We start from the raw sequence: 22,467 nt of genomic DNA on the forward strand, positions 1-22,467 counted from the left end.
TATGCACAAACAAATGCCATAGTGTACATGTGGAGTTTGGAGGATAATTTTCAGGAGTCTGTTCTTCCCTTCCATCATGTGGGGCTGGGGTTTTGAACTCAGAATGTTAGTCTTGGCAGCAGGTACCCACTGAGCTATCTAACTGAAACTCAGAGTACTTTTAAAATAATTACAATTTTTTTTATTATTATGTATACAGTGCTCTGCCTGCATGTACACCTGCAGGCTAGAAGAGGGCATCAGATCACATTATAGATGGTTGTGAGCCACCATGTGGCTGCTGGGAATTGAACTCAGGACCTCTGGAAGAACAATCAGTGCTCTTAACCTCTGAGCTATCTCTCCCGCCCTCAAAGAGTAATTTCAAAAGTCAAATTTTTAGGGACTAGAGAGATGGTTCAATGGTTAACAGAACTGGCTGCTCTTCCAGAGGACTCCAGGTTCCACTCCTAGCACCCCGATGGTGGCTCACAACCATCTATAACCTCAGGCCCAGGGGATCTGAGGCCTCTGAGGGCAATGCACACACGTGGTGCACAGACATACACGCGGGCAAAACACTCATACACATTAACCTTTTTTTGCTTTCTAAAAATAAAAAATAAAATCAAACATATACTACAAATCCAAAGAGATGATGATTTGATACTTCAACACTGACAAATGATGGCTGAAAATGTTAAACGCCTTTGCTTCCTGTAAGTAAATGTTCTGTGTCTGTGAGAGAAACACATCGCATGTGCAGTAGAAATGGCGTGAGCCCATGTGCTTCATCGGTGGGAGGAGAGAAGGCAAGCGAACGCAAAGTGCGCAAGTGCGCATGTCTCGAGGATACAGTGCTGCCACGCCATGCAACACGGGCGGGCGGGCACAGCCAGAAAAATCTTTCTATTTGGGGCGTGGTGACACACAACTTTAATCCCAGCACTCAGGAGGCAGAGGCAGGCGGATCTCTGTGAGTTCGAGGCCAGCCTGATCTACAAAGTAAGTCCACGACAGCCAGGGCTATTACACAGAGAAACCCTATCTCGAAAAAAAAAAAAAACCAACCAACCAACCAAACAAACCAAACAAAAACAAAAAAAAAGTTCTGAATTGCTTTTTGGCTGTTGTGTGTTCAGGAGCCATGTACTATTGATAACTCTGTAACATCCACAGTCAGTTACATGACCCCATATGAGGTTGTGACACACGTTTAAGAAGGTGAATACAAGACAGCGACCTTGAGCTAAAGAGTAAGACGAAACCAACTGAGCCACACCCCCTGCTAGAGTGGGCGGAGACACATCCTCCAAGGCTGCACCAAAAGCAAAGCCCGGACAGTGTCTTCCACAGACCCAAGCGTCCTTAGGTTCTCGAGGGAGCCTGTGCCTGGCAGGAGATGAAGCTGCAAGTCAGTCAAGGCCTCTCTCCCACGTGATCCAGCGTCCTCAGTTCTTTCCCGTTGCTGTGATAAAATACCTGACGGAAGCAACTTAAGGGAGGAGAGGCTTACTTTGGCTTACGGTTTAGGGGGATACGGTCCATCATGGTGGCCATGGTGGCGTAGTCCATGGCTTTAAGGGCTTACACTAGCAACGCTGAACTCAGAGAGGAAGCAATAACCATGGCCCAGATGCTGGCCACGTTACAAACGCTCAAAGGCCGCGGCCCTTTGTAAGGATGGAGTTACTAGAACGCAGCCACTGCCCAGGCCACAGTACCATGCAGAAGCTCGTGCCCTCTCAAGCCCACTGTCAGGCACCTCAGGGAGACACTATGAGTAACAGACATCCTGTGTCAGGAACTCTCAGCGGGGGGTGGGAGAGTGATTTTACATCCAAGAAGTTCCGGGTAGCCATACAATCCTGCTCCGCACCCCCTTCCCTGCCTCCTTCCTGGGAATCAGAGCCTGCCTATGGGCTTGTGCTATGAAACTGCGCCCATGCTTAGAAAAGTATGAGAGACGCCCACGTGGCAGAAGTGGGCGTCTGCCACGTGGGCACTGATTTCTTCTCTTCAGAACCTCAACATGCTGCCTGTCTCAGGTGTTAGAGGCCTAACTCTGCTCAGGGTCTCTGCCATATTGTCATTTGTCTGCCCACAATGTTAACTGTTTTAATCGACCCCTAACTCCCCAACAATCTCTTAGTACCGTACCCCCCCCCCCATCTGAGACCTTTCACCTGTGACCAAGTTCTCAAACCATGCCTCTCCCCAAAACAGTACTGCCAGCCGAGGACCAGGTGTTGGGGACATTTTATTTTTAAGTCATAAAATCTGATCGTTATGATAAAATGATTTTGTTTGTGTGGGTAGAGAGTAAGAATGAAAGAAGCAGGCAGATCACTGTGAGTTCAAGGCCAGGCTGGTTTACAAAGCGAGTCCGGGACAGCCAGGGCTACACAGAGAAACCCTGTCTCAAAAAACCGAGAGAGAGAGAGAGAGAGAGAGAGAGAGAGAGAGAGAGAGAGAGAGAGAGAGAGAGAGAGAATAAGAATGAAGACAAGGCCTGGAGAGATGGCTCAGTGGTTAAGAGCACCAGCTGCTTGTTCAGAGGACCTGAGTTCAATTCCCAGCACCCACATGGCTATTGGTAACTCCAGTTCTAGAGGACCCAAGACCCTCACACAGACATACATACAGGCAAACCAACAATGAACATAAAATAAAAATAAATTATTAAAACATGCATGGGGGCACACGCCTTTAATTCCTGCACTCGGGAGGCTGAGGCCGGCGGATCGCTGTGAGTTCAAGGCCAGCCTGGTCTACAAAGCGAGTCCAGGACAGCCAAGGCTACACAGAGAAACCCTGTCTTGAAAAGAAAAAATGAAGACAAGTTTAGGTTGGTGAAATAATCCTGAAATCCCAGCTATTCAGGAGGCTGAGAAAAGAGGATTAAAATTTCACAGACTTCCTGGACCACAGAGGGAACTCAAGGCCAGCCCAAACAACTGAGAGAGACACTGCCTCAAAAATAAAAGACCATGAGGACAGGGGAGATAGCTTAGAGGGAGGTACTTGCATGTGTGACCCCGGAGTTCATTCCACAGTAGCACACACACACACACACACACACACACACACACACACTGACCACCATCATCAAACAAACAAACAACAATGAATCCCCAGAAAACACAACCACACTTATTTTTCTGCTTCTTGATTCTCTCTCTGTCCAGAGAACACAAACAGCACTCTAACCTTTGTCACCATGAGTGGGGAACTAAAGGCCAGGAAAGCAGAAGATGGCATTGTGCTGGACTTTCCTCTCTACCCAACCTTCCCCCAGGTCAGCTCTTCATTACCATATTCACATATAATTATAATATGCAATTATTTCCCCAAACTGCCTTAGCCCACAGCTCTCCTGTTCAGTAGTATAACTCTCTTTTTCCCCTCCTAGGACTTCTGTGAAGTAGAAGACTTGCTAAAGGTAGGTGAGAAGAGTCTACTTTGAGCCTGTGTGACGTGGTCATTTGTGTTTGTGTTTGAAAGCTTGGGTGCGTCATGATCCCATTAAATAGCCCTATCCAGTGTACACATTGCTGTGGAAACCTAGGTGATTTCAGGTCAGAATGTTAACATTGCATTTATTTAGTAAGGTTGTTGGTGTTCAAATCTTTTTTTCTTCTTTCTTTCTTTCTTTCTTTCTTTCTTTCTTTTCCTTCTGAGACAGGGTTTCTCTGTATAGCCTTGGCTGTCCTGGACTCACTTGAACTTACAGAGATCCACCTGCCTCTGCCTCCTGGAGTGCTAGGATTACAGGCCTGTGCCACCACAGCCCAGCTGAGTTGTGATCTTTCTTTTCTCACTGTGTAGCCCAGGCTAGCCTTGAACTTGGAATGCCCTTGCCTCTCACGTGCTAGGATTATAGGCCATTCAATCCTACCTGACTCATTTGATTTAACCCTGAGCAGTATAATATCCACAGTGGGACAGGAGTCAGAGTTAGAGGCAGACAGAGACAGCCTGAGGGAGGTGGTGAAGACGACTTCAGGTATCCTCCGCCCCTTTCGACCGTGAAGCGTTGAATTTCCAGTTTTATAAAAGTAGCGTGTTTGCTGAGAGAGCATAAGATGGGTTCTAATCACAGGGCTAGCCCCGAGTCCTGGCATATGGAGCATATGTGGGGTAGTCTACCTGTGGCTGCACACAGATATTTCACCAACTTCTTCCAACTCAAGGAAGTGGGCAGACACTCCCACGTTGAAAGACAATTGACTTAGACTTGAGAGAAGGAAACAGAAATGGGGGGAGGAGGAAGAGGAGGGAAGGGAGAGGAGGAAGAAAGGGAGAGGGCTGGAGCCCTGGGTCTGTGGGGACCTACCTAATGGAGCCATGTGTGGGGACATGTTCCTGTTCCGGGACTGGCAGAGAGGAAGCTGAATTGTCCCTGAAAGGTCGCTCAGTTGGCCAGGAACCTTGAGCCCTGACACTGAAGGAGTCTCCTGGGGCCTCGGGACAGTGTGGGGCCTCGGGACAGTGTGGGGCCTCGGGACAGTGTGGGGCCTCGGGACAGTGTGGGGCCTCGGGACAGTGTGGGGCCTGGCTCACAGCACATGCTTCATGAGAGACTGTTTCTCCTTCATGGGCACCGAGGCGTGCTCCTGAGGAGGAGGTTTGCTGCTGTCATCTGTAGCCCTGGTTGGCCTTGGTCTCCATACAGGGCTACAGTTAGCAAAGAGCCTCCTGCCCCTGCCTCCCTCGTGCTGGCGTCAAAGGGACGTGCCTAGCGGTTTGTTCTGTTATTTGTTTCTGAGGCAGGATCTCTGGCATCCCAGCCTGGCTTCACCTTTGGTGACTAGTCGAGGCTGACCCCGAACTCCTGATCTTTCTGCTTTTCTCTTGGGTATAAGCACACATCAGCTTAGTGGATAGTTAGTGTGGTGCTAGGGACGGAGCCAGGGCTTCTGGCATTGCTAGACGAACATCCAACAAGTGAGTAAGAGCTGGCCCTCTGAGGAGTCTCCATCTGCTTCACAGGCAGCCATAGGTGACACCAGGGTCCAGGACATCCGGTACTCTCCAGACACCAAAAACCTCCTGGTCAGGCTCAGCGACTCTTATGACAGGTAAACAGCGTATTTAACCATTTATCTGCCAGCACCCACATTTCCAGCTCTGCTTCGCTCAGGCTGCGCTATTTCTTTTTTTTCTTTTCTTTTTTTTTTTTTTAAAGATTTATTTATTTATTATGTATACAACATCCTGCATGCATATGGGCCTGCCTGCCAGAAGAAGGTATCAGCTCTCATTATAGATAGCTATGAGCCACCATGTGCTTGCTGGGAACTGGACTCAGGACCTTTGGAAGCACAGCCAGTGCTCTTAACCTCTGAGCCATCTCTCCAGCCCCAGGCTGCGATATTTCTAAAGCATGATTTTCTCTTCTCTTCTCTTCTCTTCTGAGACAAGGTCTCCCTTTGTAGTTCTGGCTGGCCTGGAACTCACTCTGTAGACCAGGCTGGCCTCAAACTCTCAGAGACCCACCTGCCTCTGCCTCCCGAGAGCTGGGAATAAAGGCACCTGCTGCCATGCCTGGCCCAACCACTTTCTTTCCCATAGGCAGATGTCAAGGCAGGCTCTCCCTTCCTCTGCTGAGCTATCTGGGCACAGCCCAGCCTCTTTCCCATCGGGTGGGGTGGGGTGGGGTGGGTTTCAGCAAATGCTTATTCCTAACCATCCTGTGCGTGCTCAAGGTGCTTTCTAGAGACCTTGAAGGTGAACACGGAGCCTCTGCCTCGGATGGAAAAGACAGGGAGGGTGAGGGGACTCATTCTCACTCTCAAAGGAGAGCCTGGGGGGCAGAGGGCCCCGTATGACTTCTACTCCAGATACTTTGCGCCATGGGTTGGCGTGGCTGAAGACCCAGTAACAGGTACTCTTCTGGTGAGGGCTGGGTACCAGGTGCCTGCACTCTTACCCAAAGAATTGAAATAAAGGCCCAGAGAGATGACAAAGTAGCAAGGGAGTTTATTCAAAGTAGTAGTTCAGATCAGAACACAACACACTGTCAAGATTGATAGTGAGATACGTGAGTAAACACCTACTGAGGGGTCCAATTATTGGAGGAGAGGGAAAGGAGAGGGAAAGGAGAGAGAGAGAGAGAGAGAGAGAGAGAGAGAGAGAGAGAGAGAGAGAGAGAGAGAGAGTTTGTTTGTGCTCATTTATGTGCAGAACCCCTAGAGGCCAGCCGAAATTGGGGTAATACATGGAGCTGGAGTGGCCGGTGGTTGTGAGCTGTTCAGCATGGGTGCTGGGAATGAAGCTCAGTCTTCTGTAAGAACACAATGCTGCTGGCCTGGCTCTCCTGGCCTGACATCTTCTTTTATGGTACTCAAGGGAAAGAGGAGTTTGGTTACTAAGGACATAATTTGAGAGATTCTCTGTTTTGACTGGCAAGTATGGGTAATGTGAGCTTGTTCTCCCTGGACATATTGCGTGCAATGATGCATCTGATCTTAATCATATTACGTATAGGCATAAGATGGTAAGTAGGGGATTCACCCTAAAAGTTCACTTTAAGGATAGTTTGCCTTCTTGCACATGTATCTGAAACCAGTCTAGGCTGGATTGGCCCATTGGCCATGGCACAGTTCTCTGACTGTGACCCATGATGTATTTGGATAGAAATAGGATGCTATCCAGGGTATGCTGAGGGGAGAAATTTATTTATAAATTGTTTATAGCAGGTGTACCTGCAGCTCTGAGGAGGGGGGGGGGGGTCCTAACCTGTTAATAGCTTGCTAGCTAGGTACATTGTTCAGAGAGAGGTGTGTACATAGCTCATGTCAAGTGGAGTCCTAGGCTGCTAAGTTATTCCTTATGCTTTCTGCTCACTGAGACAAGGGGAGGGCTACACAGTACCCTTCGTGTGAGCTTTACTAACGGTGCATCGAGACCCCCGATCCAACCTTTGCAGACCTTGTACCACCATAAAGCCGAGGGAAGACATTAAAGAAGGGAAGAAGTGTGGTGCTTCATACTTCTGTTCTTAAGGACAGCGGTTTCTATAGCCAAGGGTGAGGGTGCTGGATGGGAGGAGGCTGCTGGGGATGAGGTTCATAGCTGAAAGGACCTGGGCAGAGGCTCCAGATGCCAGGAGCCAGAATGGTTCTTCGCTGGATTCTTGGTGAGGAACAAAACAAACACAACAACTCAAAGATCAGCACACAAGTACAGCTGAGGACTCAGGAACATGGCCACAGTGTCCATGTCCCCGTGGCAGACGATTCTGGGCAGCATGAACAGGTATACAGCTTCTTCTGATCTGCCTGCCTCTGCCTCCTGAGTGCTGGGATTAAAGGTGTGTGCCACCACCGCCACCATGGCTTTGTTTTCTCATTCTCATATGTAAAATCTAGGCTAAATTACACGAAAAAGAAATAAGATCTAGTTGGTAGAAGGCTTACATGCCATATAGGGGCCCAGTAGTGCAGAAACCAACACACACACACACACACACAGCAAAAACAAGTAGTTTCAACTGCAGACAAAAATAAGTAAAGGTCAGTACCAACACAGCTTTGGCCCCCCCCCCAAAACAAAACAAACCCCTCCAATTAAAAAGAATGTATCTCTATGAGTTGGAGGCCAGCCTGATCTACAAAGTGAGTCCATGACAGCCAGGACTATCACACAGAGAAACTCTGTCTTGAAAAAAAAAAAAAGTGCTTTGGGTCCCCAAAGCCCTGGGAGGTTGTCTATTGTCTGAATTTCCTCCTTTACTGGTGTTTACAGAACAGGAGTTTGGAGTTATGTGCCCTGGAAGATGTAGAAAGATTCATGTGAAGGCCTTGAGTTGATGAAGAACTGACGGACAAGCATTAAAGCCCACTGTCTTGCCTGGCACGAGGGTACAGATGGCAAGGTAGCACTTGGGAGATTAGGGCAGAAGGAGAAGTTGTTCAAGATTAGCCTTAGCTAGTTGCAGGATAGCCTGGGCTACACCAGACTGTCTCAAAAAAGAAAACACAAAGAAAAAAAATTACCCTACATCCAAATGCTGCTTTGGAGAGAGTAAGACAGCTTTGACAGGCACTTTGGAAGTGTTTATTTATAAACCCTCTCTCTTTCCACACTCACGCTCTGCTGTGGCCACCTTGACGTAGGACTGGATGTCCTAAGGGTTAGCCACACTGGATGGTTGGCTGTTATGTTGATATATTTAGAGAAACGTCACTCTATGGCTCTCATGGCTTGACACTTCTTTTCAAGGTCCACCCACACGATTCTTGGCCCCTACTGGTCTGAGGAGCTCGGGAAGAAAGAAATGCGAGGTAGGATAGCTCTTGCCAGCCCTTCCTTCCTCTCCTTCTCTTTGGGAGCCCGGGTGGTGAACTCAGGGCCTTCAGATGCTTGGCAAACGGGCTACCATGGAGTCCTGGCTACAGCTCTCGGCTTTTTGAGACAGAGCTCTGCTGTGGAGCTCGGGATGGCCAGAGCGTGCCCAGCCCCCCAGGAGTGTCTCAGAATAGGAGGCAGCTACGTTAGCTCACTGTCAAAGCAGGGCTCCGACCCCCAGACATGACCTTACTGAAGGAAGACTAAGTCTGTGCGGGAGGTCGGGAGAGCCAGGGTTTCTTCTCTGACCTGGCTGAGTCTAATGAGTTAGCTGAGCGTGCAGCTCCTGGCAGGCTGGGGTTGCTTTAGCGTACTACAACGAAACAAACTCCACCTGACTTTCCTGAGCTGGAAAGGGACGGCAGGGGCTGGGGTGGGCCAGGACCTCCCCCCCCCTTACGTTTTCTTAGACGTCCCCTCCCCTCCCTTCCATCTCTTTACACCTCCTTGAGTATTTTCAGACAAAGCTTCAGGTGGGACACAGCCGGGACATTGCAGTAAGTAGCAGCAGAGGCTCAGGAAGGCTCTATGGAGGCGGGAGGCGCTCTGGACACATGGAGCAGTTTATTCTGGAGACTGGCCTGGGAGGAGACCTGGGTTTGTAACAATACATCCTGCACTGTGTGACAAACGGCAGGGGAAATGCTCTTAGTTGGCACCACTTTGTGTTCTTTAGCCTTTCAGTGTTCCCGCCGGGGAGGGGAACTGGACATTTCCCTGCGACCTGATGGCCGAGTTGACCTGAAGGGCGGTGCTGCTATTGTCTTGGAGGGCACGCTGACGGCCTAGAGACGCTGATGCTGGGCTGTGGCGGCCCCTCCACGCCGTGTTTCCGCTATGCCAAGACACCAAACCAACCAAACAACAAATGCACAGAGCTTACCTCAGCAAGCCTGCCAAGCAGTGTCCTCGGTCCTCTCACGAGGAACAGGAAGGGGTGCACTAGCATTTCCAGAGTCCTTACCTGATGGTGGGGCTCCGGCCTCTGCCTCTGTCCATCTCTTCAGGGACCCACAGCAGAGAGTGATGGTGTCACTTCTTTTGATGACTGCCAACGAAAGTGAGAGATCCATTGGTAAAGAGATGAAATTCAGATTTAGGCATGGGTACCCAACAGGAGGTTTTCCAAATATATATATATATAGATGGTTCACAGCCATCTATAATGTGATCTGATGCCCTCCTCTGGCCTACAGATGTACATGCAGGCAGAGCTCTGTATACATAATAATAAATAAATACATCTTTAAAAAAATAAAATAAAGATGGATTCATGCTGTATAGCCCTGGCTGGGAAAGAACTCTACCTAGCCCAGGCTAACCTCCAGAGCTCACAGACATCTGCCTGCCTCTGCCTCTCGAGTGCTGGGTTAATGGTGTGCACCATCATGCCCACTCATAATCTTTTGAATAGACCCAATAGCCCTGTGGAACTGTACACCTCGCACTAAAGAGTAGACTGTAAGCGGGTCAGAGGGCCATGCTATGGCTGTGGGAGTATGGATTCATGTGACCATGAACACAGCAAAAGGGAACAGTCTGCATGGGAAGATGCAGAGCAATGTTAGTGTTAAGGAAACAAATCCTTTGTGTTTTGAGCCCCTCTATAAGTGACAATCAGGGCAACACCCAGGGATTTAAAACCAACTGTGTATTTGATTAACTTATGGGACGATAAAAATCAACAGTAAGAGCAGTGCAATCTGTAACCTTGTTCTCCTATGTGTCATAAGACTGGTAATGCAGGGCTGGAGAGATGGCTCAGAGGTTAAGAGCACTGGCTGCTCCCCCAGAGGTCCTGAGTTCACTTCCCAGCAACCACATGGTGGCTCACAACCATCTATAATGTGATCTGATGCCCTCTTCTGGCCTGCAGGTGTACATGCAGGCAGAGCATTGTATAAATAATAAATAAATACATCTTTAAAAAAAGACTGGTAATGTAAAGTTTTCTCTTGTTTAATAAAGCGTGATTTAACCTAACTTTGGATTTGTTGTGCTCTGTGATACTGACTCCCCGTGGATGGCTTTGGAGTAGGATTCCCTCCTCGGGTTGGCAAGATAATCCTAAACTGCACATGCCTAGAATCTCAGCACTTGGGAGAGGCAGGAGGATCAGGATTTCAAGGCTAGCTTCGGCTGGACAAATTATCAGCTAGCCTGGGCTACTTGAGAGTCTCAGGAAATTAACGGTGTTTGGTAAAACACTGATGTTAATTCTCAGCCATTTCAAAAGCTGCAAGCTAGCCTGGCTTGGTTCCACACATCTATAAACCCAGCACTTATGCTGAGTCAGGGGGATTATGTATTGAACTCTGGGATTCATAGTCAGATGGACTCACAAAACAGAATGGAGCAAAGGCCCTCCTCCAGCCCCCATCTACAGGCCAATTGGAGTTTCTTATTAATTCAGTTGTCAATGTGTTCTAAGTGTGCTGGGGATATAACCAGGGTCTTGTGCACACCAGGCAAACACTGAATCACATGGCTGGTTCTAGAATGTAAATCCTCAGGTCTTACTGGAGGGCAGGTGACAGCTTTGTGGAGTTAGTCTCTCCTCCCGCCTTTGTGTGGGGCCTGGTCCAGGCTTGTATGGTAAATGCCTTCACCTGTTGAGACCTCTCACTGTTCCCTGAATTAATGCTCATAAGTATTCAGAGCCAAAGCCAGCAGCTCGCTTGTAGCCTCAGCTAATGGAGAGGCTGAGGCAGAGGGACCGGTTCAGCACTCTCCTCATCACTTAAAAACATCAGGGATTCAGGGGACCAGGGAGGGGATCTTCCTGTATTATAATACATATGTTTAGCATGCCGAAGTCCCTGAGCTTAAGCCCTGAAATACACAATACACACACACACACACACACACACACACACACACACCACACATACACACATACACCACACACACGCCACACACTACACACATACACCACACACACGCCACACACTACACACACACACCACGCACGCGCACACACACCACACATACACTCACCACACACACAATTTCCCAAGACTGTTTAACATTTCAAAACCTTGTAGCCATAACTCCTGATTACTGGAGTCCATGTATTTTTCCCTTTCAGTATTCATTTAACAAGAACTGATGGATGGAGCCAAAAAGGCTGAAGTTCAGTCAAGCCCCAAACACAGTTTTGTTTTCTTTTGTTCTTTGAGACAGAGATATCCCAAGGCAATTCTCCTGTTGCAGTCTCCCGATTCTTGGTATCACAGGCCTGGGCCACTAGGCTGGCTCACAAGCTTCCGTATTAAACTTAGGAGAACCACTGCCAGGTCTGGAGACAGAAGCTAGTAACCCCAGCTATTCAGGAGGCTGAAACAGGAGGATTGCAAACTGAAGGCCTCTCTGGGCTCCACAGAGGGTCCGAGGCCAACATGAACAACACGCTGAGATCCTGGCCCCACGTAACAGGCAAACAAGCTCAGTGCTAGAGCAGGTATGAGCCATGTGTGAGACCGGGGCTCCATCCTGGCCCTGCAGAAGGAACCCACGTGTCATTAAAGAAACGTCATTCCTTTCTGTGCTGACTCACGCTGTCTGATATAAGGAAGGCAAGCTACAATGAAATCTCCAAACAACTGAATAAAAGACCTGAAATGCAGGCTGGAGAGATGGCTCAGAGGTTAAGCACACTGAAAGGTCCTGAGTTCAATTCCCAACAACCACGTGGTGGCTCACAACCATCTATAATGTGATCTGATGCCCTCTCTTGACATGCAGATGTACATGCAGGCAGAGCACTGTATACATAATTAAAAAAAAAAAAAAAAGGCCAGGCAGTGGTGGCACATGCCTTTAATCCCAGCACTTGGAAGGCAGAGACAGGCAGATCTCTCGATTAGTTCAAGCCCAGCCTGGTCTACAAGAAAGTCCAGGACAGCCAGAGCTCTGTTACACAGAGAAACCCTGTCTCGAAAAAACAAACAAACAAACAAACAAACAACAAAAAGACAAATGCAGTGACAAAAACAGTGATGCTACTGATGGAGACCCGTCCTGGCAGAGGCCACTACTCACAGACAAATCCTCCTGTTTGTCCTCCACACTCTAAAACTCAGTAATGATGTAGCCCAGTATATTACTTAAGTCATTCAGTAGATCCTGTGTGCCAAGGACTCATGCAGCATCTAGGTGAATTCAACAGGAGAAAAGGGAAGTTGGGTGTGGTGGCACAGGACTTTAATCCCAGCACTTGGGAGGCAGAGGCAGGCAGCTCTCTAAATTCAAGGCCAGATTTAGGATCTAGGCCAACAAAGGCTGCATAGTAAGACCTGGTATTTAAAAAAAAAAATCAAGAAGAGGATGACTTGATGATAAAAACCCAATGTTTACATTTTACCTGTCCAACTCATAAGGGCAGGAAACTTTCATATACAGTGTAAGTGGGTAAACTCTTTTGTGGTTTTGAGACAATGTTTCCTGTATCCCAAGTTGGTGGCCTGGAATTCCTCATATAGCTGAGGGTAGGTTTGAGCCTGTTCCTCCTGCCTCTATTTCCTTGTGCTAGGTTAACGGATGTGTGCCACCATGCCCTGTTTAAGGCCTACTGGGGATCAGATCCAGGGCTTTATTCATGCCAAGGAAGGGCTCACTTGCCTGGTACTGAGGTACTCTCTGTGTAGGTCATGCAGTGCAAAGGCCGAAAGCATTAGAGGCTTGGCGTCTTTAAAGGCGACTATGTTGGAATAATTGTTTGGCTTTCTAGCTAGGAACCATTAACTGCGTGTGTGCAACAGTGACACATTAACTTTCTGGGTCCCCCCCTCTCAAGAACAGGAAGTGAAGCAGGCTCCCAGCAAGGCAGGCACCTTACAGACAGAGCCAGTGAGAAAAATGAAGCTCCCGATTTTCATAGCAGATGCGTTCACGGCGACAGCTTTCCGTGGCAATCCTGCTGCCGTCTGCCTCCTGGAAGACGTGAGTACCCGCTTCCCAAGGGCCACGCCTGAAACTCTAGAAGTGTACAGAGCTCATGACCTCCGTAAGAGAAGTGAGACGCCCATCTGGAGTGTTTGCCACTTTGGCTTGTGCTCTTTGTCACATCGGTGATGGTCACGTCTTCAGGTCACAAGGGGATGGCTGTACCTAGCTGAGACAGACCCACAGAGACCTCCAGGCAGAGGACCTGGCAGCAGCTGGGAGTGGGGGCTCAGGCCTGAAGCTCTGGTGTTCCAAAGGATAAGGCAGGAGGCTCATGGGTCTGAGGCCAGCCTGGGCATCTTACAAAATCAAAAATAAATAGACAAGCAAATAAATATTTAAAAATTAGGGGAAGAAGTTTCTTCTAGCTGTCAGTTTAGTTTTCTTTACTAAATATGGCTGAAACTATGTTTGGATCTTAATTTAGGGGTTCTCCCACGGGGGTCGGGAGAAGGGTTGATTTTCAATCCTGCCTGGCCTTAAACTCCATCTGTCTTAGCCTCTTTGGCGCTAGGGAGACAGGTGTGTGCCATCATGCCTGGCTTTAACCTTCCCTATACCCAGACACTTAGAAATTCTCTTTGAGGTGCTGAAGGCTCTTGGTTAAGAGTGGGTACTGAATCTGGACACTGTGGTGCACACCTATAACCCCAGCACTCAGGGAGGCTGAGGCAGGTAGATCACTATGAGTTCAAGGCCAGCCTGGTCTACAGAGCAAGTCCAGGACAGCCAAGGCTACACGGAGAAACCCTGTCTGAAAAGGTGGGCACTGCTCTTGCAGAGGACTGGAGTTCCCGTCCTACCAGGCACGTGGAGTGCTTACAACTTCTTGTGACCCCAGCTCCAGATCTGACATTCTCTTCTGACCTCCAAGGGCACTGCACTCATGTGTACAAGCCCAGACACACATACACGCACACACACACACATGTGCATGCACACACAAATGTATGCGTACACACTGTCACACACACACACATTTGTGCCCCCTCCCTCTCACACACACACACACTCTCTCTCTTTTTTCAGACCTTCAAAGGCTCTATACTCAAGTGTACTGATAGACATGTTCATTTTCTCTCTTTCTTTTTCTCTCAATCTTCAAAGGCTCTACATCCAAGCATATTCACACATACACACACACACACACACACACATACACACACACACACACACAGCACACTCATTCATTCTTATTCACTCTCTCTTAAAATAATCATCAAAATATTTTAAAATCTCAATCTTTGGGATTGACAAAATAAGGCACCTGCATGGAATTAAGTAGAAACAAGCAGTTGATCTCTTGGACAACTTAGTTTGCCAAAAATCTTTATTTTATAACTAGCTCTCTTGCAGCTCCCATGTTGGCTTAGCAGGTAAAGGTCCTTGGCACCAAGTCTGAAGACCAGAGTTCACTCCCTGGCGCCACATAGTGTAAGCAAAAAAACCTCCTCCTGCCAAGTCACCCTCTGATATCATGAGTGAACTATGCCAGACAAGTGCCTCCCCAAATAAATGAATTAGTTGGATTTAAATAAAAAATATAAGGCTAGGCAGTAAGGGTGCACACACCTTTAATCCCAGCACTTGGGAGGTAGAGGCAGGTGGGTCTCTGTGAGTTTGAGGCCAGCCTGGTCTACAGAGTGAGTAAGGACAGTCAGGGCTACACAGAGGAACCTTGTCTTGGAAAAACCAAACCAACCAAACAACATATATATGTAAACTCTATCTCTTTAAATCTTGAGATTTGGAAGAGTTTTAATATTCAGTTTTCACCAAATAAGAATGTGCACTGTTCTCTAGATTCTCCAGAGCACTAACATCAGTAAATACTGGACATAAGGACTCCTCTCCATTATTGATTGATTGATTTATTTATTTATTTTGAGGCAGGGTTTCTCTCTAGCCCTGGCTGACCTGGAACTTATTCTGTAGCCCAGGCTGGCTTCAAACTCACAAAGATCCATCTGCCTCTGCCTCCCTGAGTGCTGGGATTGAGGGTGTGTGCCGCCATCACCACTACTTGGCACCCTCTCCCTAATTTTAATTCAAATCCAATTAAAATATATTCAGTTGCTTATATAAAATCCTAAAATGCATTATAGTTTTTTACATCGTGTGTGTGTGTGTGTGTGTGTGTGTGTGTGTGTGTGTGTGTGTGTAGGTTATGCCGCTTGTGTGCAGGTGCCCACGGATGCCTGAAGAGAGGGTCAGACCCTCTGGATCTGGAGTAACAGGTGGTTTTGAGGCAGCCTACACGGGTGCTGGGAACCCTACTTGGGTCCTCTGGAAGAACAGCCAACATTGCTAGGCACAGACCCATCTCTTCCAGCCCTGGAAGTAAAATTTTAACCTAATCTTTCTGTCTCCACCTCCTGAGCAGTGGGACGATAGGCATGTGTCCCCATTCTCAGCTTGCTTGCTACTCTTGCTTGCTTGTGTGCTTGCTTGCCTGAAGGGTCAGCAACATGGCCTCAGCCGGTAAAGGTGCTTGCTGCACAAGCCTGATGACTGCGGTTCAATCCCCGGAGCCCACTTACAGGTGGAAAGTGAGAGCCGAATGGTAGTCCTCTGACCCCCACATGCATACTGTCCCCTGCATGTCTCAATATATTAAGTTAACAGATTGGCATAGAAGAGAAGGCTTCTATTATAAGGAGCTAGCATGGGTACTGTCACGTGTTAGCACTTTGTATGTGCTAGCGTGTTTAACTTTATAAGGAAGAACAATGGGGCTGGTAGGATGTCACTTGGGTAGAAGCATTTGCTGCTAAGTCTGATGACCTCAGGATCCATGAGGTGGGAGGAGAGAACTCAGGGTGCGGATAGCCTGGGCTACATAATGAGCTCCAGAGCAGTTTGGACCTTACAAGGAGACCCCATCTCAAAAAACAATAACAACAACAACCAACCAACCAAACAAACAAACCTAAAATATACAGCCAGTCCTAGAAGTGCAGCTCCGAATCCTAGCCACTTCAGAGGTAGAAGAATCACCAGTTGAATGGGCTGAGGGGATGACTCAGCGACTAGGAGCATGGGCTGCTCTTCCAGAGTATCTGGGTTCAATTCCCAGCACCCACATGGCTCCTCACACCTGCCTGTAACTCCACAGTCCTAGGTGTTCCAACACCCTCACACAGACATAGACAGGCAAAACACCAATGCGCATAAAATTTAAAAGAGACCTGCAAGTTGAAGACCCACCTGAGGCATCTTAGAACTTGTCTACAAAGGTAAATAAATAAATAAATAAATACATAGTTTTAAAAATGCCTGGGACCATAGCTCAGTGACAGAGCTTGCATGAAGCCCTGTGGTTCATTCCCACACTTAGAAAAAAAGAGAATAAAAAAGAGCACAAGATCTTTTACTTGATAATAAACTGACATAAATAGGAACCTGGCCCGATGCTGCCGGTTTTTTTTGCTTGAGTAACTTTGCACGTTTCTGACTCTCCCTTAGGTGCCGGAGGCCTGCGTATCTGAAAAATTGTCTTTATAAGGTTGCTTCGAATTCCTCCCCACGTAACTTGAATTTCATAAATCGAGAGTAAACTGCCATGTTAACTAATACTAGTTGCCGGGCCAGGACATCTGTCTGTGTTTCCACTCTCAATAACCGTTTGTTCCTAATTAAGATCCTGGCAGAAGACGCTCATCAGCAAATCGCAAGGGAGATGAACCTCTCAGAAACGGCGTTCATCAGGAAACTGCAACCAACTGACAGCTTCGCACAGAGTAAACGCACGTTTTTCATGTCTTCCTGGGTGGCAGTGAGGTGCGGGGAGTTAAGGGAGAGGCTCCTATGTTATCTGTATGCAGACAGCACGTGTGGGTTTTTAGTTCCTCTAGGAGGTGTGTTGAAGGCAAGTCTAAGGTTATAGTTTAAGGTGTCCCCCACCTCCTACGTTCATGTATTGGAAAATAGGTCCCAGGGTAGCTTGTTGGTAGGTGGGGGGTCTAATGGGACCGACCGGTAAGATCATCTCAGAGGGTCGGTTTGATTTCTCAGGACTGGGCTTCTTTGACACGGTTGTTTGGCGCCCTCTTGTGGCTGTGCTTCCCGCCCTGGGCTGATGCAGGAAAACGGCTCTCAGTAGGTGGCCTAGACTGTGAACCTCCGAGCCATCAGGTGTAGGACAGATACTCTTTTCTTGAAGAGTCACCCAATGCACGGAGTTCGGCTATGGCGTCCCAAGTCACTAAGGGTGTTGGTGCACCTGCAGTTTCTGCTCCGGACATAACCGCAAGGAGCCTGTGGATATCTGTCCGGTCTGCATTTGTCCTTTGACAACAGTTTACTGTTTACCACACTAGAGATTTCGGAAGGAAGATGGTGATAAGCTTAAGACTTGTCTGCCTCGGTCTGACTTGCCTCTTTTTGGCTTTTCCTCCTCTGAAGGTTCCCGCTTTGGACTAAGGTGGTTTACGCCAGTGAGTGAGGTCCCTTTGTGTGGTCACGCCACCCTGGCTTCTGCGGCTGTGCTATTTCACAAAATAAGTAATGTGATTTTTTAAAAATATGCTTATATGCATTCATGTATGTGTGTTTTTGAGCCAGGTAACCCCGGTGGTCTTGGAACTCACTCTGTAGACCAGGCTAGCCTCTAACAGAGATCCTTCGCCAGTCGCTACCTCCCCAGTGCTGGGATTAAAGGCGTGTGTTACCATACCTGGCTCCTGTATGTATGTTTTTTAGAACAGGTATTTATGTAGCCCAGGCTTGCCCTGGGTTCTCTCCATAGCTATGGAAGACACAGTGCCCCGCATCCTCCCACCTCTGTCTCCCCATACTGGATTCCATGTATGCACCCAGAACTCTGGAGGTAGAAGCAGGTAGATCTTGTGAGTTCAAAACCAGCCTGACCTACATAGCAAATTTCTGACTAGTGGGAGCTCCATCGTTAAGATCTTGTCTTGGAAAATAAATTAAAATGGAAAAATTCATAAAAATGTAAAGTAGGCTGGGACTATAGTTCAGTGGTAGGTCACTTGCTTTGAATCTGTTTCTTGCTAGATTTAATCCCCAGCACTGGAGAAGGGTGGTGGTGGTGTTGGGTCCCCAGTGGTGGTGATGGGGTCCCTGTGGTGGTGGTGGGGCCCTCTGTGGTGGTGGTGGGGTCCCCTGTGGTGGTGGTGGTGTCCCCTGTGGTGGTGGTTGGGTCCCCTGAGGTGGGAGGGGGTCCCCTGTGGTGGGAGGGGGTCCCCTGTGGTAGTCGTGGGGTTCCTGTGGTGGTGGTGGGGTCCCCTGTGGTATTGGGGGGTCCTCTGTGGTACTGGGGGTCCCCCATGGTGGTAGGGGTGTTCCCTGTGGTGGTGGGGTCCGCTCTGGTGGTGGTGGGGTCCCCTGTGGTACTGGGGGGGTCTTCTGTGGTACTGGGGGTCCCCCATGGTGGTAGGGGTATCCCCTCTGGTGGTAGGGTCCCCTCTGGTGGTGGGGTCCCCGTACCAAGCTTAATTCCTTGCTTCTTGATTCCCTCTCTGTCCAGAGAACACAAACAGCACTCTAACCTTTGTCACCATGAGTGGGGAACTAAAGGCCAGGAAAGCAGAAGATGGCATTGTGCTGGACTTTCCTCTCTACCCAACCTTCCCCCAGGTCAGCTCTTCATTACCATATTCACATATAATTATAATATGCAATTATTGCCTCAAACTGCCTTAGCCCACAGCTCTCCTGTTCAGTAGTATAACTCTCTCTCTCCCCTCCTAGGACTTTCATGAAGTAGAAGACTTGCTAAAGGTGGGTGAGAAGAAGAGTCCTCTTTGAGCCTGTGTGCCGTAGTCAGTTGTTCATATTTGACCAGAAGGCCCTGGGGTGATGCTGTTTACCACTCCAGCAGGTGGCTCAAACCTGGGAGAGTGGGGCTTGAAAATGAGGCCGACTAAAGTCTCATGCGGTAGCCAACTTTACTCAGAGCACCTGACCATACTCAGAGGGTTAAGAGGAGTCTCCTGAGTAAAGTGTACAGTCACAAGGACAAGCTGCGTGTAGCAAAAACCTGTTTTTTCCACAGAGGCACATGAACAAATAACGATCGCTAGTGGTAATGAATAATCTGAAGTAAACTCGCTCCTACTCAGCATGCCTGGAAGAGGCCCAGAAGCACTGTCCAGGAACAATTACATTTCTGAAGAAACTGAGGCCACAAGACTCTCATTTGAGTTTTCTCATAGGCTCTAAGGACTACCCTCTCCCGACTCCACCCTTAGACTACGCTCCAACATGATGTGATCCAAATGGGCCTCCCGCCACTATAGGCACTGAGTGGAAGCCTAGGTGATGTCAGAGTAGGATTGTGTCTATTTGGTAAGGCTGGGCACATCTTTCTTTCCTCACTGGGTAGCCCAGGCTAGCCTTGAACTTGCAGTTGTCTGTAGTGGGACAGGAGTAAGATAGAGTGTTTGGGACAAAGAGGGGTTGGGGCACCGACCGGAGGTGATGGAGAAAAAAAAATATAGCGTTTCAACCCCTTTGAACAACGAAAAGGTTGGTTTCTATTAATTCCTGCTGGAAGGAGAGTCCGTCTGAGGTGTAACGGCGTGACCATGCAAGTTCAAGTAGGAGAGCTGGGAATTTTCTTCCTTGTCTCAGAAAAATTCCCTTACAAATTTATACCTATATACAACAAATATTGGCCTTTTTTACTCCGCCTCTAATCCCTCCCCCACCCCAAAACCCTTCTTCCCAACAATTTCCCTATTTTGCACTCCTCTGTGCACATAGGTGTGTGTGTGTGTGTGTGTGTGCGCGCGCGCGCGTGCCACTAAATTTAAACAGAGTTGCTTGCATGAGTGCTGGGTAGTGGTGGGTGCCATTTACTGGAATCTGGGCAATCGGTGGTCATATAACCATAAAATGACACCCTTTCTCCACTTGCCGCTCACTGCCAAAAGTCTATCAGGGAAGCTATGGGCCTCGTAAGCCCCGCCCTCATCCAGGATGAGATGCTTTGCAGTCTAGCGCTTTGCAGATGCCCACAGCTGCCGTGATGTTCATGAGTTCGTAAGTACAGTGGCCACGGCATGTCTACAAGATCCCCTTCTGCAGCACTGTTCCCTAGCTTTTGGCTTTTATTTATTTTTGGTTTTTTCGAGACAGGGTTTCTCTGTGTAGCCTTGGCTGTCCTAGAACTTGCTGTGTAGACCAAGGTAGCCTCGATCTCACAGAGATCCGCCTGCCTCTGCTTCCCTGAGTGCTGGGATTACAGCCGTGTGCTGCCGCCGCCATCACCCCGCTAACATTGGGATTTTCTATAGGAAAGACCATTCCCATGAAATCTGTAGAAAGGTGGAGAAAAAGGATGGCAAAGGCGGACTGTCACCAATTTGAGTGGTGGACAATGAGATGAAGAGGGTGGCAAAGAAAGTGTGGGTACCTCCCAATGAAGATAAGAAATATAGCCTAGCTGGGCGTGGTGGGGCATGTCTGTAATCCCGGAATAGAAACCCAAGTGCACAGGCGAAGGAGGAAGGACCACATCAGAGCAAGGCAGGTCATCAGAAAAGCGTATTAGGGTCTCTGCTGAGAAGTCCTCATTTGCTCTAGGGTGTGTGTGACTGTCCCTTTCTCTCCCTCTGTTGCGGGGCTGACTTTAATTGAGGAGTTGTGAACGTGTGTGTGTGTGTGTGTGTGTGTGTGTGTGTGTGTGTGTGTGTGTTTGCCCTAGAAGGACGCACAGAGCAGACCAAAGAAATGATCGCATGGAGTCTAGCTTGATGGGTGAACAGCTTTTCTGTGGTCCCTTCCAGCAGTATGGGTGACTCAAAAGGAGCCCAGTCACTGAAAGGCTCTCTCCAGCACAGGGAACAGCTTACTGAAGCGGCATCCCTGAAGCTCCCTGTCCAACCTGTGGGCAGTCCAGGTCTCTCCAGGACAGCTGCTGGTGCTTTTACAGCCTTGGGGATGAGCTTAGTGAGTCCTAAAACATCATGAGTTTCCCGGACTCTGTGGGATTCCTTAGCTTTGTGGGTGTGAGGAGCCTTCCTCCTCATCTCTCCAGGAGAGACTATTTCAATTGGGAGGAAACAGCTACACAACAGCATATAGCATCCAAGACAGAGGGGCCTCTGCCATGGGAGCGGAGCATCTCAGTGCTTAGAGGTGAAGCCATAGAGTAGTGACCACATCACTATGCCATCCAGAGGCCGGGTTGGTACCAAAGGAGAGAACTCACTCCTGCAACTTGCCCTCCACACTTGAGCCCACAGAATGCAGGGTTTATGGATATGTGCATGTATCCATGCCTGGTTTTTTATGTGGGTGCTTGGGATCCAAACTCAGGTCCTCATTTTTTAAAAAAAAATTTTTTTGCAAGCATTCTTACTCATCTCTTTAGCCCAGACCTTTTAAGCAGGGTCTTCACTGTTATGGGGCTCACTGATTAGGCTCTATTAGCTAGTCAGCAAACCCCACGGAGCCTCCTGTCTCTGTCTCCCTAACAGTGAGATAACAACTGTTGCTCACCATGCCCGGCTTTAAAAATACTGATTGTGGGAATTGAACTGATTGTGGGAATTGAACTCAGGTCCTCATGCTTGCAAAGCAGGCACTTTACCAACTGAGCTATCTCTCCGGCTTCACCATGAGCTTCTCATCCTCCGCCTCCCCCCACCCCCGTTTTATGTGATGCAATGGCTCCACGCATGCTCGGGAAGCCATGGCGTAGGGTTGGAGGTCAGAGGACAACTCGCAGGAGTGGGTTCTTTCCTGCCGTGTGGATCTGGGTGACTGGAGTCAAGTTATGGAGCTTGGCAGCAAGTGCCTTCACTCATCAAACCTACTTGTCGGCACATGGAGGCATTTGTGATCTGCTTCACAGGCAGCCATAGGTGACACCAGGGTCCAGGACATCCGGTACTCTCCAGATACCCGAAAACTCCTGGTCAGGCTCAGCGATTCTTATGACAGGTAAACAGTGTGTTTAACCATTTATCTGCCAGCACCCACATTTCCAGCTCTGCTTTGCTCAGGCTGCGCTGTTTCTAAAACATGGCTTATCGTTTCTCTTTTCTTGAGAGATGGTGTCCCTAGGTAGCCCTGGCTGGCCTGGAACTCACTCTGTAGACCAGGCTGGCCTCAAACTCTCAGAGACCCACCTGCCTCTGCCTCCCGAGTGCTGGGAATAAAGGCACCTGCTGCCATGCCTGGCCCAACCACTTTCTTTCCCATAGGCAGATGTCAAGGCAG

The 22,467-nt window shown here is 48.6% G+C and overlaps 1 protein-coding gene across 9 annotated transcripts in view; it reads left to right on the plus strand.

Moving 5' to 3' along the window:
* PBLD (phenazine biosynthesis like protein domain containing) overlaps nt 1-22,467 on the plus strand; it is a 52,236-nt gene that overhangs the window by 21,795 nt on the left and 7,974 nt on the right. For 2 of the 9 annotated variants that reach the window (XM_084751968.1, XM_084751974.1), the window contains 6 exons: nt 3,168-3,277; nt 3,392-3,421; nt 4,972-5,060; nt 5,688-5,866; nt 8,205-8,267; nt 9,008-10,314. In XM_084751968.1, the coding sequence (XP_084608094.1) occupies nt 3,168-3,277; nt 3,392-3,421; nt 4,972-5,060; nt 5,688-5,866; nt 8,205-8,267; nt 9,008-9,120 (584 nt within the window). In that variant the 3' untranslated portion in view covers nt 9,121-10,314. Of the gene's footprint in view, nt 1-3,167; nt 3,278-3,391; nt 3,422-4,971; nt 5,061-5,687; nt 5,867-8,204; nt 8,268-9,007; nt 10,315-13,131; nt 13,273-16,915; nt 17,016-17,679; nt 17,779-18,766; nt 18,877-18,990; nt 19,021-22,099; nt 22,189-22,467 lie in introns of those variants that run through there. The other 7 variants (XM_084751976.1, XM_084751970.1, XM_084751969.1 and 4 more) reach the window with 6 other exon arrangements.

The sequence above is a fragment of the Acomys minous genome, assembly GCF_964271855.1.
Source record: "Acomys minous genome assembly, chromosome: 13".
Classification (NCBI taxonomy): domain Eukaryota; kingdom Metazoa; phylum Chordata; class Mammalia; order Rodentia; family Muridae; genus Acomys; species Acomys minous.